The sequence below is a fragment of the Ursus americanus genome, chromosome 28 (assembly GCF_024610735.1).
Source record: "Ursus americanus isolate L20-20 chromosome 28, mUrsAme1.1.p, whole genome shotgun sequence".
NCBI lineage: Eukaryota > Metazoa > Chordata > Mammalia > Carnivora > Ursidae > Ursus > Ursus americanus.
In genome coordinates this window covers 2226565-2239769 of record NC_142154.1, presented here as the reverse complement: position 1 = coordinate 2239769, position 13205 = coordinate 2226565, and the positions used below count along the sequence as shown (strand labels likewise).

Genomic DNA, 13205 nt, shown 5'->3' with positions numbered 1-13205 from the left:
CCAGCTCACTTCCCAGCCGACAGCCAGCATCAGCTGCCGGGGCCGCGAGAGACTGACCCTCGGGTGCTTGCAGCCCCCAGCCTTCGAGCTGCTCGGGCGGATGCCCAGGAAAGCAGCATGGCCTGTCCCTCCGAGCCCGCGCACATGGCAGATTCGTGAGAAAAGCAAATGCTGTCTGGGTGTGAATCGTTACACTTTTAGAGGACTTGGAAAATCTGCAAAGCAGGGCATGGATCGCGTACCAAACTAGAACATACCCCTTTTATTTACAGCACCACAGTATTATCAGCACGCTCTCTGTACATAGTCTGTAGTCTGTAGCACCCGGAGCGACGCTGCCCTTCCTTTCGGGACGACCCTCTTGCTGGGCGGCGTCCCAGAAGGTCTGGACCAGGGCAGCGACCCCAGGAAGCACATCTCTGCCTTCCCCACCCGGGCGGGGGTTAGCAGCGACCCTGAGAATTAGCGGTTGCGAGGAGCTGTGCGTTACTGGCTTTGGTCGGCCCCCAGACTCTGCCTACGGGTCTCCAGCAGCTGTGGTCCCCTTGGCCTGGAGGCTTTTCCTCCTGATGGCGATCGTGACCGGTCCGTCAGGCAACGTCTTAATGATGTTCCAGGCTTCAAACCGCGTGAGGCCCTGCACGGCCGTGCCAGCCAAGTGTAAGATTTCGTCCCCTGGCTGGACTGTCTCGCTCGGCTCCGAGGCTGCCCCTGAGAGGAGGAAGAAGAAGATAACGGGTTGCACAGGTGACTGGGGAACAAGGAAGGTTACCCCCGACCCTCAGTCTCTGAGGAGCCAGGACAACTCGGGAAGGAACAGGGTGCCCATCCCTTAGGAGCTCGGCAGTGGGTCTGAAAGGAGGCTTCTTGTCAGATGGTGACCTCAAGGTGGGCATGCCAGCCTCCAGCTCTGTGGCCCTTGGGAAAGGTGCAGCCTATGTGTCCCCAGAGAAGGGAGGTTCCAGGAAGCCTCGAGCCCAGAGCCAGGTGGAGACTTCATGGATCATAGAGGCCTCTGGGGAACTGCTTCCCCTCTGAGCCTCCACATTCACCAGCCCCACACCCTCCGTCCACATGCGGTCTCTCCCCTTCGAATGAGCTCCCAGGCACTGGGCGGTGTGGGAAGGGGGCTGGTGAGTGTTCACAGTGCCTGACTCTGCACGGCCTGGAGAAGACCCCCGCATCCGTGTGAAGAGGACGTAATCGTGTATGGCCCCCACTCTTTCAAAGCTGCCTACGGAAAGAGTGTTACTTTATTATCTATATTGAAAGAGGATTTCCCATCCGTTTGATACAATGATATTCAGAAATAGTGACTAACAGCTGATAGTAATGAGAATAAAAATTGCTGAAGTATATCGGCCTTTGTGCCTGTCAGGTGTCCTGCTAACACTACGCGTGTGGCAATAGTCCCATTGCACCTGCCAGGAGCCCGAGGACGCGGGTAACCAGCTGAGCTTCAGAGCTGCTAGTCCCCCTTCGAAAGTCAAAAACGTCTTTCCGAGAGTTGGAGTAAACATGGATTCCTGGGGACCCCCCCCCAGTGAGCCTCCGTGCACCCCGGGTCCAGACACACCCCACACCTCTGTGTGGACCAGGAGCCTCCGGCCCTGGAGACAGTGGTCGCTCAGCAAATGAGAGGCTGAGCTGGGGCCGGAACCCGGGTCCCTTGACTTCTGCCTGGTGCTCTCTGCCCACAGCTCCCCGCTCTGTGGGGCTGGGGCTCCAGCTTGAGGAGCAGTGAGGACAGGGATGGTTCTCCGTGGGAGCTGCAGGCCATTCACGATGTTCACGGGAAAGCCTGAGTGACCCCCCCCCCCCGCCTTTATGCCGGCTTGCACCTCAACCCGTGCTGAACAAAATGTCAACGTTTTGCATAAAACCAGGAGCTGACGGGTCCGGGATGAGGGGGAGGCGAGTGAGGTCGAGTGTGTACAAGTAGAAAGTCATACTCTGTCCTTAAACTTTGATGTTTTGTTCACTACAAATTTTGTTTAATTAATTTTAATTTTTAGAAATAGTGCGTTGAAATTGGCTACTGCAGATGTGGGGACCCCCTTCAGTGCTGTGCCCCCAGCAGTGCCTCCCCCAGCCTCGCCCTAGTCCCGGCCCTGCCCAGCAGAACCAAGCCCAGGGCTCAGTCACTTGCGAGGACCCAGCGAATGAGAAGGAGTAAGGGGATGTCTCGAGCCAAGGAGAAAAGGTAGAAAAAGCAGAATCGAGTCCCTAAGAGGCCTGCCCGTCTGCCTCCAGGAGGGCACGGGGCTGTGGGAAACCGACGTGGCCCAGAAGGTGCCCAGAAGCCTTGTGGGGGCCTGGCCCCAACACACACACAGACTCAGACGCACACCGCACCTTTGAAAATCCTGTTCACGGTGAGCGGCTTGTCACCGAGCAGGGAGCCCTTCCCACCTTCCAGGCTGAAGCCCAGTCCCGCAGAGGTCTTCTCCAGCGTCACCGTGTGCACTGTGGCCTCCGCTGCAGGGTAAGCACAGGGACGTTGTTAGGGACGCCCCCCTCTCCAGGGCAGCGCGCGAGCGGGGAAGGCCTCTGGCTGGACTTGCACCCGTGCCCGTGCTCGTACAAACACAGACACCCATCCCCAGCCCATGCCAGGCAGGCCACACGCGACTGAGCAGCCCCAGCAGGACTGGCCCCAAGTGGCCAAAGGCGATGTGACCCACGGGGCCTCGCCCAAGCTCAGGGCACTTACTGGAATCTACAGAAACGTCGCTGGCCACAGAGGCTGAGGCCGTGGAATCCGTGGAGGAGTTCAGGTCGGGCGTGGCTTCGAGAGCCGGCTTCCGGGTGACGATCACAGCTTGCCTGGGGTCCCGAGCTTGACGGAGGATGGCCAGGGCGTCGCTGTGCGTGGCCCCTTTGAGGGACTTGCCGTTGATGGACAGAACCTCGTTGCCCTTCTGAATAGTTCCCTCCTGGGAGGCCAGCCCGTTGGGGAACACTCTGTGGACCTGAACAAAGCCAAGGAAGTCAAGACCCAGGAGTCACCCAGCGTCAGATCCAGATTCTTGCAGGAGGCGGATCCCGACCAGTTAGTGGGACCTAGCCACCCAGAGCAGAGATCGCCAGCCACGATGGCCAGACTGGTCCTCAGAGCCCTTCCGAACACAAGGCCCTAGCCGATCACCACAACCCTAGTTAACAATCCCACTCAGATCTTTCACCTTCTGTTCTGCAACAGCGTTTCCCAGAGTGTTTTCTCCGAAGCACAGATTCTGTGCCACATTAACAGGCGTTGTATAAAGAAGGTCTCTAAGGTCTAAGGCAGTTAAGAATGCTGGATAAAACGAAAGTTCTGAAAACATCTACAGCCTGTTGAAAAAGGTATTGCAGGCTCTACGAAGCAAATTTACACGATGCTCCTGTGAGAACAGGCAGCACGATGCAGCGATCCCCCAAAGTGTTTCAGCGAACAATCCTTTTCTCCACGCGGAAATTCTCAGGCCCTCATCTTCCGCAGGATGCTTGTTTGAGAAACACTCTCCTAGGAAGTCTGGGCATTTTAAAGCTCCTCCCCCAGAAATTCTGATTCAATTAAAAGAGGTCACCCCACCTGTCCCCTTTCAGCAAAATATGTGGGATTTTTAAAAATCTCATGTCTTTGCCTCTGCCTCTTTCATGAGGTTGATTCTAACGTGCATAATTAAGAGGACCGCATGACAGCGTGCACGGGCTGTCACCGAGACATGCTACCTCGTCATGGAAACCAGGCTCTCTGTTTCTCTAAGTTATTGTGGTGTCCGAAAAATTCTGGGATGCGATCAGAGGCGGCGAGGATCCCCCCGCTCTGTATGAGACCCAAGTATGAAGCAGAAGCTCTGCCGGCATCTCAGTCCCTCCGCTGTAGTCCCTCCATGTCCAGCCCCCCTCCGAGTCATGGGGAAGATGATTTAGAGAAGCCAGTGAGCACCCAGCATGGCCCTCGGTCATGGACGGTGCTCAGCATCCGCCCTCTTGCAATGACTCGGGAAAGGAGCAGAAGCGTTCACGCACGGAGGGAGGAAGAGGAAGTCAGGTCCGAATGCCTGGCCAGTGTGCATTGTTTGGTGTTTGAGTGCTGGCCAAACGGGGTGCAGAGGTCACCGCTCAGGGCGGACCCAAAGATGCTGAGTATTATTCTCACAGGCAGCTCTCCCTGCTCCCCAGATGGAAAGTCAACTGCGCAGTCTTTGTAGCCCGTTGCTGCATGCTTAGGACAGAAATAGGTCCTGGGTGGTTTTATGTGCTTTTTATGTTTTGTGGTTGAGAGCCTGCTTGCAAAGCAGGAAGTCAGTGCTCACACACGGGTGGCTCTGAACAGACCAACAGGAACGGGCCAAGTCACCTGCTGGGGGGGTGTGTTTGATGCTGGCCCACGATGAGCTGCAGGGTTTGTGCTCCGCTGGGCGAAGGAATGTGCGTGAGCCCGCGGAATACACTGAGACAATACGGCCATCGATGAGGACAGTGCACCCCGCTGTGGAGACACGAAGCAGCCACGTCACAACTCAGCCCTTGAGGATGGGATGGCCAGAAACCGTCTGGGTCAGAGAGACGGGGTGGGCAGACAGGTGGGCTGCTGCCCGAGCAGATCGGACCACGTGGGCCAGAATAACGGGGTGCACAGAAGAGGTGCAGGTCCCCCCCCAAGCTCCAGCTCATCCCCAGACAACAGGGCTGGACCACATGATCCGAAGCCTCAGGCTGCAGCCTGCTCTGTGCTCTGTGAACCCACACAGGAACTGCTGCTTCTTCTTGCCAGCGTGGCCCTAGTGCCCCAGCCAGCCGTCGGCAGCCTCTCCCGTGTCCAAGCCAATACCCCCACTCTCCGGTGGGCAAACCAGGAAAGCAGCCTCCTTTACAGAGCCCGCCTTCCCCAGGTGTCTCTCTACCCAGGTGAGGCCCCTTGCATCCAGGTGTGCTGTGCTTTGTTATCAGGCCTGGTCTGCAGTCCCAGCTGCGCAGCCTTCCACGAGGCCTGTGCTCACAAACCACTCCTGTCTAAATGTTGAGTCACGAACGGGTTACTGGTCTCTTCGTCCAAAACGAGAGACACTGAAGAATATTTGCTTCGAGGTTTTGTTGCTGTTGTTGACTTGAAATTCGCATAACATACAATGAGCCACTTTAAAGTGTACTGTTCAGTGACGTTCAGTGGGTTTGAGTGTTTTAAAATGTCCTCTGAACCTGGAGAAATTCTGGTCCAGCAGTCCTGGTGTGAGGCTGAGACACCTGTATTTTTTTTTTAAGTTTCCACAAGTGAGTGAGACTTCGGGCCTATTCAAGTTGTTTGGGGTCCACAGACGCCTTCCTTGTTCAATGAAGGATCACGATGAGGATAGACTATGGAGTCACGTAGGTGACGTCACAGAGCTTCTTAGAAAGGATGGGGTCCCGACAGCTCCCCTTTAAAACCGTGCCCAGCGGCCTGCTGCCGGCCACTCGTCTGATCCCCAGAGTGAGGCCCTTGCCGACAGGTGTTCCCTCTGCTGGGGCCACTGCCTCTGGCTCTCACGTCCCCCCAGCACACGGCCACTCACTGTGATCACTTTGTTTTCTAGATCCGCTCCTCCTGCCAGGCTGAACCCAAGGCCAGCTCCCTCCTCCTTGTGCAAGATGGTGACGTGGATGCTGTCTAATTGCTGTGGAAGGAGACACGTATATTAAAGACGTGCACCGCACCAGCCCGAACAATTTAAGAAGCAAAGTCAGGCTGATTCGCTCTCCAAGCCCAGCGTGGCCACCTGCCAAGTTCTATCCCTTCCTCAACCCTGTTCCATCATCCGGACAGAGAGCACCGTGCTTTCTGGAGTTGCAGGAAGTTTAGAAGAGAGAGGGCATGTGTAAAATAACAGTGCCGTCTTGCCCCGGCCCGGCCGCCCAGCCCACACCCACAGGGAAACCCAGCACGTCGTAACGCAGCTCTGCTGTCTCGATGTGGGGCTGTGTGTGCCCCGAGGGCAGTACTGTTCTGCGAAGCTCACTGCTCCTGCTCTCTTCCTGCTCCCCCACGGGGCACCGCCGCCCATGGAAGAGCCCGGCCGAGTCCTGGCTGCAGCACCCACGGGCACCCGTGCCCACATGCGTGAGCACAGAAGCACATGCACTGCTTCCCACGTGCGCTCACAGGGAGCCTGAACGGCCCCTCCGTCCTGTCTGAAGTCAGAGACGCTCTTTTGGGTCTTGACCTGAGGCCTCAAGCTCAAATGCCTACGGTGGGGGGGCGGGGGTGTAGGCGGATCACTTAAAGGAGCAAACTAGACAGACGTGAGACATTTAGGGGTGACGGGAACTGCAGAGAACCCGGGAGCCCATCTCCTCTGCAGAAGAGCTGCTACCCGACCGCTCCCTGTCAACGAGGAGAGAAGCCAGACGACCAGGTATCAATTCAGGTTTTATCATCTTTAGAATACAATTATTCAGGGCGCCTGGGTGGCTCAGTCATTAAGCGTCTGCCTTCGGCCCGGGGCGTGATCCCAGAGTCCTGGGATCGAGCCCCGGCACGCCCCGCATCGGGCTCCCTGCTCCGCTGGGAGCCTGCTTCTTCCTCTCCCACTCCCCCTGCTTGTGTTCCCTCTCTCACTGGCTGTCTCTCTCTCTGTCAAATAAATAAAATCTTAAAAAAAAAAAAAAGAATACAATAATTGTAACAGTCACCACGCAGACCAGATAAAATGCACCTGCGGGTCTGAGTGGCTCTCGGGCCACCAATTTGCACCTGTGCAAGGGAATACCCTGACATCAAAGAATTCCCTTGCTCTGGCACCACAAGAGCTCCCGGCGTGCAGCTCTGTGACCCCTTGATTGGGAGTTCCCAAGACCCAGAGGGATGAGGGGTCCGCTCCACCCCCCGCTACCCCAGCGTTGGCCCAAATCTCCCCACTTTGACCCAAGTATCAGGTTACCTGCCCTAAAAGAGGCCCTCACCCAGCAGAAAAGCAAATGGTCTCCCAGTGACACCCTAGACAAGACAGCTCTTTGTTTTTGACAAAGCACTTTTGACCCTGTTACTCCGTGTGAATGAAGCCCTGGGGGACGATGGTACCAGGGTCCGGGTGATGAGTGAGTCTCAGTCCAGGCTGAGCCATACCCTTGGCCTCGGGAATTTCACCTACGATGCCTCCTTAATGCTTTCACCCCAGTCTGGGTGATTCTGGTGCAAAAAGCCTTGCCGATCCGGGACGACCCAGGAGGGCAAGCCCTGGAGCCGGTGCTCATCTGAGCTGAGCTGATCTCAGCTCTGCCTGGCCACTTCCCCTCCTCACGTCTCTGGGGTGTGCTCAGAAGCATATGGGAAGTGGGACTTTCACAATGACTTGAGTGAAATGGGGGAGTTCTTGCAAGCCCTGGGATCAATCACTTCTCCCTGTGCAGGGTAAGTCTCGGGGGGGGGGGGAGCTGGTAACCCAGGCTGCTTACAACAGCACGCTCCCATGAAGCCAGCACCTCCCTGGACACGCACGCCCGGCCACAGCCCGTGGGATGGGGACGCGGCACAGAACTCGGACAAAGAAAACTCTAGAGCCCCACCTTTCCTTTTTATAAAATGGTTGAAAAGCTGCAATAAGCCAATGATGAAAAGTACTTTATAAGCTGCAAAGCGTCCCTCGAGTGGCGGGTCTTGCTGTGGTCCAGTGAGGCAATGTCCCTCTCCCACGGGCACGACCCTGGGGCCTCTTCTGCACCCCCGGCCACGGCTCAGAGTACGGCCTTGGTCACTAAGTGCTTACAGAGGACGCCTACCTTTAACGTTGCTTCATCTAGAACTTTCACTTCCTCAATGAGCTTCTTTAATTCCTCGGAGCTCAGCAGGGAGATGACCGATTGGCCAGACTGAGGGGAGCAGTGGTCCCAGCTCTCAGCTTCCGTGGGCTCACTGAGCCCCTCCGTGTACTCTCTCAGCTCTGACAGGCTTTCATAGAGAAACAGCACATAGTACGAATCAGAATATTAACAGGAGCTCATGGTCGCTGTGAAATCACTCTGTTCCAGGCCTGGGCTAGGCCCCGGCATGCGTTCTGTAACTCGATATAATAAATCAGAGTGGAAACCAGTGTCCCTCCACCAAAGCCGCCAGGACACTGGGGCTTACAGAGGGTGAACGCCTTGCCTGTGCTCACCCGGCCGTGGAATGCCCAGATCCGGGATTCACGATCACAGATCATGGTGTGTCGGTCTCCGGGTCGGGGTTTCTGAATGTCAGCACCTCGCCCCAGAGTGCAGCGGGTACTCGGGACAATTGGCACCAACACTGCAGTGGGATCACGACCACGGCACCTCGCACACACTCACCCCTGCACTCCTTCACGGCTGCCGTCAGCACCTGCATATCCCCCCCAATTATTAGCACCTAATAACCACAAATAGGGCCCATGCAGGCAGCAACTGGTCTTCCTTTTTCTTTAGAACTTATTTCGATATTTGTAGCCAGCTTTTTTCAGCTACACCTCATATTTTGCAGGAAACTGTGGTTTTAGTCAGAAGACATTTTTCCTCCCTCTGATCGGCAGACCTTTACCGCCAGCAGGTGAAGAGAACTGCGTTCTAAAGGGGAGCCTCACAGTTCCGGCCAGAGAACAGCTTCTCAGCCAGGAAGAGCCAGCTCCGGGGAAACCTTAGTGTTACAGGGCACCTCTACGTCTGACCGGCTCCCAGGAGCTCCCCATGGGTCGGTCTGGCTCCCGAGACCCTGCCCTAGACGAGTGTCCAGGCTCGCTCCTGTTCCTTCCCAGGCTGTCTGCGGGGGCTGGAACAGGGTCAATGGGTCTCAAACATTTCTCAGCAGTCTAAGAATAAGAAATAAAGCTGGTAAATGCAGAGCTGTTCTCGTTCAAGGCAGGACCTCACCCTACAGTGGGAGCCCCAGGGAACAGTGGGGAGCCCCCCCCCCCCGTTTTTTGGAGCAGGTCCTGCCCACTTCCTAATCTCAACTGTAGGGCAAACCGTGAGAGTGAGGAACCTGATCACGGTCAGGGAGTCAGCGCCGGAGCCGGGACTGCATCCCAGACATCCTCACGCCCAGTCCTGGGGCCGCGACCCGTGCACAGAGTGCACAGATCACTTGGGGGGTGACGGGGGAGCAGGTCATCCTCTCCTGGCCTCCGTCTGGCCTTCCTGAGCAGGAGCGGGACATGTCGATGTCATTCGCTTTCCAAACCTTCATGGACAACTCACCAGGGACCAGCAGCGCCTCCCCCCTCCCACCCCTCCCAGACCAGGTGTGGTGAAACAATCCCCTTCCTATGGAGAGTGTAACACACACGCACACACACACGTCCACGCCCGGGGCAGAACAGGCAGAACAACCCCTTAGGGTGCCCAAGACATTGTTTTAAAGCTACGCACGGTTATGAAAGAAAGACTAGAAAGAACAGGAGGACAGGAAGCTGAAGGACAGGCTGGGCACACTCACTTGAGCGAGAAGCCTGTGTCCGAGGCAGGAGTTTCTGCAGAGCTGTTCGCGGCTGGGGCGTCACCGGCCCCCGACGTGGGCGAACCCCCTCCCTTAGGGCTGCAGGGAGTCTGGCCCCAGGAGATGGAAGACGGAAGGCACAGCAGGGACTTCATGACCGCCGACGACACCTGACTGCTGATGGAGTAGAGCTGACTGGTCTTCTCGTCCAGCGGCCTTACCTCCCAGGACTGGGTCCTGGACAGGGGGAAGCTCCGCGCACGCTGGCTCGGCATCTTGACAACGGGGCCTTGGGGCTCCTCGGTCTGTGTGGACAGCAGCCTCGAGAGAGGGTCGGCGTCAGGGAGGGGGGCTTTCTCACTGGACTGCCGTCCTGGCAGAGGGGACCCCGACACGCCTGGCTCACTGGTCTTGGAGGAAATGGGGGAGCCCCGCGGCAGCCGCTCCTGCTTTGGGGACTGCGGCTCGACGGTGGAGGGAGCCCCTCGCCCGGACGGGCCGGGAACCTGTCCTCCCTCTTGTTCCCCGGGAGGTGGTGCTGCTTCCCCCAAGGAGGCCTGGAGGCTCAGTCTCTGGGCTCCTCTGTGGGGCAGCTGAGAGGAGCCAAAGGTTTCAAAGGAGCTGATCCTCTGTCTGATGGAGGAGGAGAAGGTCCGAGTGGAGGGCCCCGGGCACTCCCGGGGCGCTGCTGCTGGCTGCGCGGGGGAGGCAGGGTCCGGCAGCCGCCTTGGCTCCGGGGCACGCGTCCTCAAACTTTTCAAGCTTTGGCGAAACCAGGCTGGCTTGGGGGCCACAGGGGGACCCTTCTTCACGGTGCCGCTGTCCGCTGACTTGTAAGCTTTGGGAGGACCGCTGGTGGCATCCAGCTTGGGCGGCGTCCCATCTGGGTGGCCCCGCACCCCGTCTTCTTCACCCAGACCGACGCTGGGCGGCAGAGGCATGTGGCCGTGGTTCTCACTCATGAGGGGGCTAAACAGGTTTTTGATGCAGTCAGAAATTCTAACCCAGGGGTCTTCGGCTGTGAGGTCAAGGCTATAGTCCATCCGAGCCTGCCTCTTAAGGACTGGGTGTTTGACTGGGGATGTCTGAGACCCTGGGGAGCAGAAACAAGGCCAAAGCTGAGCATTACGCCTCCGTCCTAGTTTCAGAGCTAAATAGCAAGGAGCGTTCTGGGGGAGGAGACCGACCCATGTGCTGAGCGCCGGTTGGGGGAGCAACTAACCCCCCCCCCCCGCCCCAGTGCCATTCCCTGACTGCAATGCCAGCAAGAAGCACAGCAGAACCAGAGTTAGCTTCTCCGCATTTTAGAGCTGGAAGGGTCTGCAGAGAATCTGGGCCAATCTCTGGCATTTCACAACTGAGAAATCCAACATTCACACGGGTAAGGGATCACCTGTTGGCACAGCCAGGGTGAGACCCACGTCTCCTGACTCTAAGTGTCCTTTCCGCTGCACTAAAGCAACGCCCGTAAGTCATTGCCAATTTAAAAGCCAAAGCCATTTTCTTACCTTCTAAAACTTGTAAGCCAAAGGTCCCAGATTGGTGGCCATATTTGCTTTGGACCCACCATCTCATTAAGCGGCACTGTGAACGTGCATGCCTTCAGATGGGGCGCGCCCCAGCTCACCTCGGTTCTTAACCCCCCCTCACTGCTCAGCACCTTACATATCTGTGCGTCTCCTCTGGAAAAGTGGGGAGACTCTCTTACCCAGGGACAGAGGGAGGCCGGCCCCCGAGCCCCACTCAACACAGACGCCAAGTGGACGCGTGACCCTCCTGGGGCCCCCAGGTCTGATCTTGCCTTGGTGAAGAGTACGCCACTCTGGATTTGTGCTCTGGGGGATGCTTAACACCCGAAAGCAGCCCAGCATGAGGAGGACTGACCCCTGCCGTCCCCTGTCTCGGTGCGGGGCCTCCAGGGATGCAAACCGTGACAGCGTTAAGCCTCCAACGTATCGGAGATTGTCTGCACAATCCGGAAGAGCTGTATGGTTATTACGGACCCCGGGGCTTTTCCAGGGGCCCCAGGCCTCTCAGCCCGGTTCTGCATTTATCCACCGCTCCATTGCAAGGGGCCGATCTAAAGCTCCGTAGTCGGAGGTTCCGCCGGCAAGGCCTTTGCACACGGGGGTTAGGTGCTCTTGCGAGCAGAGCACAGCACCGTGGTATTCTCCACTGTGTTCCTCAATTGGGGTGACTAAGGGAAAGGAGAGTGGAGGAGGGGAGCCCGCCGCAGTGGGGCACCTGCTCGGGGCAAGATGGGTCAGATGTTTCCACCCATAACGCCCCCCCCAACCCTCTGGGAGCCACTCATGGGCTTTTCATGGAGCATTTCTCGAACAGGCATATGGTTTGTAGCCACTACTGGGAGCTCCCAAGGCCTGAGCCGGTTTGCCTCCTCTCTAGGTCCCTCTGTCCCTCCCTCTCTCCAGCACTTAGCACAGAGCCTCAGGAAGCCAGGTTTCGATACATGTTGGGGAGACATGTGATTTTCCACACCTCGCTGATGAGTGATGGAGGCTCAGAAAAGCAAAGAAGGTCGCCCGGTGGGGCAGAACCAAGTGTCCTACGTGGGTCTCCCTGACCCCAAGTCTTCTGCCCTGACCCTAAATCCTATACATATTCATGTCTCGGCCCATGGGGGGTGCTCGGGAGCACGTCCTCCCTCACGGACGCATCGCCCGCCAGCGAATGCAATGCCTCATCCCCAGCCTGGGACACGAGGGGCACCGCATGCTGGAGTGCCGCCCCCTCCGTCCTCCTGCCGACTGTCTGGACCGAGCCCCTCCACAGCATCGCCGGTCCGACCACGGGGTCCCCAGCCCGGCAGCGGCCCCCACCATCCTGCCCCCCGGGCACCTCGGGGCTCCTGCCTGCTCACCAATGTGCATCCAGCTGCCACGTCAGGCACAACCCTCCATTCCCAGAGCAAACCCACATCCTCACCTTGTTCCCGGACCGAAACCCAGAAGGTCCTTCCTTCCTTCAGGAAGCCCGAGCTGAAAGCCTACCTGGGCTGCCTCCTCTCCTCCCAGGCTCGGCCTCCGAGGAGGGCGCCGTCGGCGGGCCTGCCGCAGGGCTTGGGCAGCAGGCGAGGGTGCGGGGGGCTCTCCCCGCTGTGTCTTCCTGCGGCGGTGGCGGTGGCAGCCGCTCTCTGGCTTCCTGTGGTGTAAACAGGAAGTGAGACCACGTGAAAACGGTGGCCTCAGCCGTGAGAGGCAGGCGCCCACGGCTGGCACTGGAGAGCCCACGCCCGGCTGCTCCCGTGACCGGCTCCCCGGCAGCCCTGCACACGGGGCCCCTTCCTCCCTGGTGCTGCCCGCTCACTGGAGGCCCAGGGCACCCGGGGCTTCCAGGGAGCCCGTGTGCTGCACACACCTCTTCTTTGCCAAGCGTCAAGTCCCTGGGCCCCGTGTGACAGGGACAAGAAGCTTGGGGTGTGGAGGGCGGCTGCCGCCAGGTGAAACCCTGCCCCGGGATGGCGGGAACAGCAGGCCCCTGGTCTTCGGAACGTAAGGTTAGGACACTCGGAGCCAGATGTGTGTCATCACTTCCTGCACGGCTCTCCATCACGGCTGTGTCGCAAGCACGCCGCGAGGATGCCAGGCCCTCGGCACCTGTGCCACGGCTGCCCTCTGCCGCACCTGCCGTGGCCTGGTCAGTCTCTGGCAGGCGTGTTCTCCCCACAGAACCTGGGATGCGGTCTCAGCCTCTTTCATTACACAGCCTCGGACAAGCCAGACCAGCCCCCGAGCCCCCGGCTCCTGCTGGCCTGGAGTTTGCATTCCCCCAG

The 13205-nt window shown here is 58.3% G+C and overlaps 1 protein-coding gene across 3 annotated transcripts; it reads right to left on the bottom strand.

The window, feature by feature from the left end:
• Nucleotides 1–247: 247 nt before the first annotated feature.
• Nucleotides 248–12949, bottom strand: LOC123802416 (pro-interleukin-16). Of its 3 annotated transcripts, XM_045813084.2 has the most exons (8): nt 12791–12949; nt 12424–12574; nt 9413–10505; nt 7744–7912; nt 5541–5642; nt 2714–2972; nt 2356–2478; nt 248–711 (listed from the first exon to the last, which is right to left on the bottom strand). In XM_045813084.2, exons 3-8 carry the CDS (start codon nt 10453–10455, stop codon nt 518–520), a joined length of 1890 nt encoding a protein of 629 aa, XP_045669040.1. In that variant the 5' UTR covers nt 10456–10505; nt 12424–12574; nt 12791–12949; the 3' UTR covers nt 248–517. The 3 variants fall into 3 exon arrangements, with proteins under 3 accessions (XP_045669040.1, XP_045669042.1, XP_045669041.1); XM_045813086.2 differs by lacking the exon at nt 12791–12949 and having other exon boundaries at nt 12359–12497; XM_045813085.2 differs by lacking the exons at nt 12424–12574; nt 12791–12949 and adding an exon at nt 11121–11555.
• Between the last annotated feature and the right edge of the window lie 256 nt (nt 12950–13205).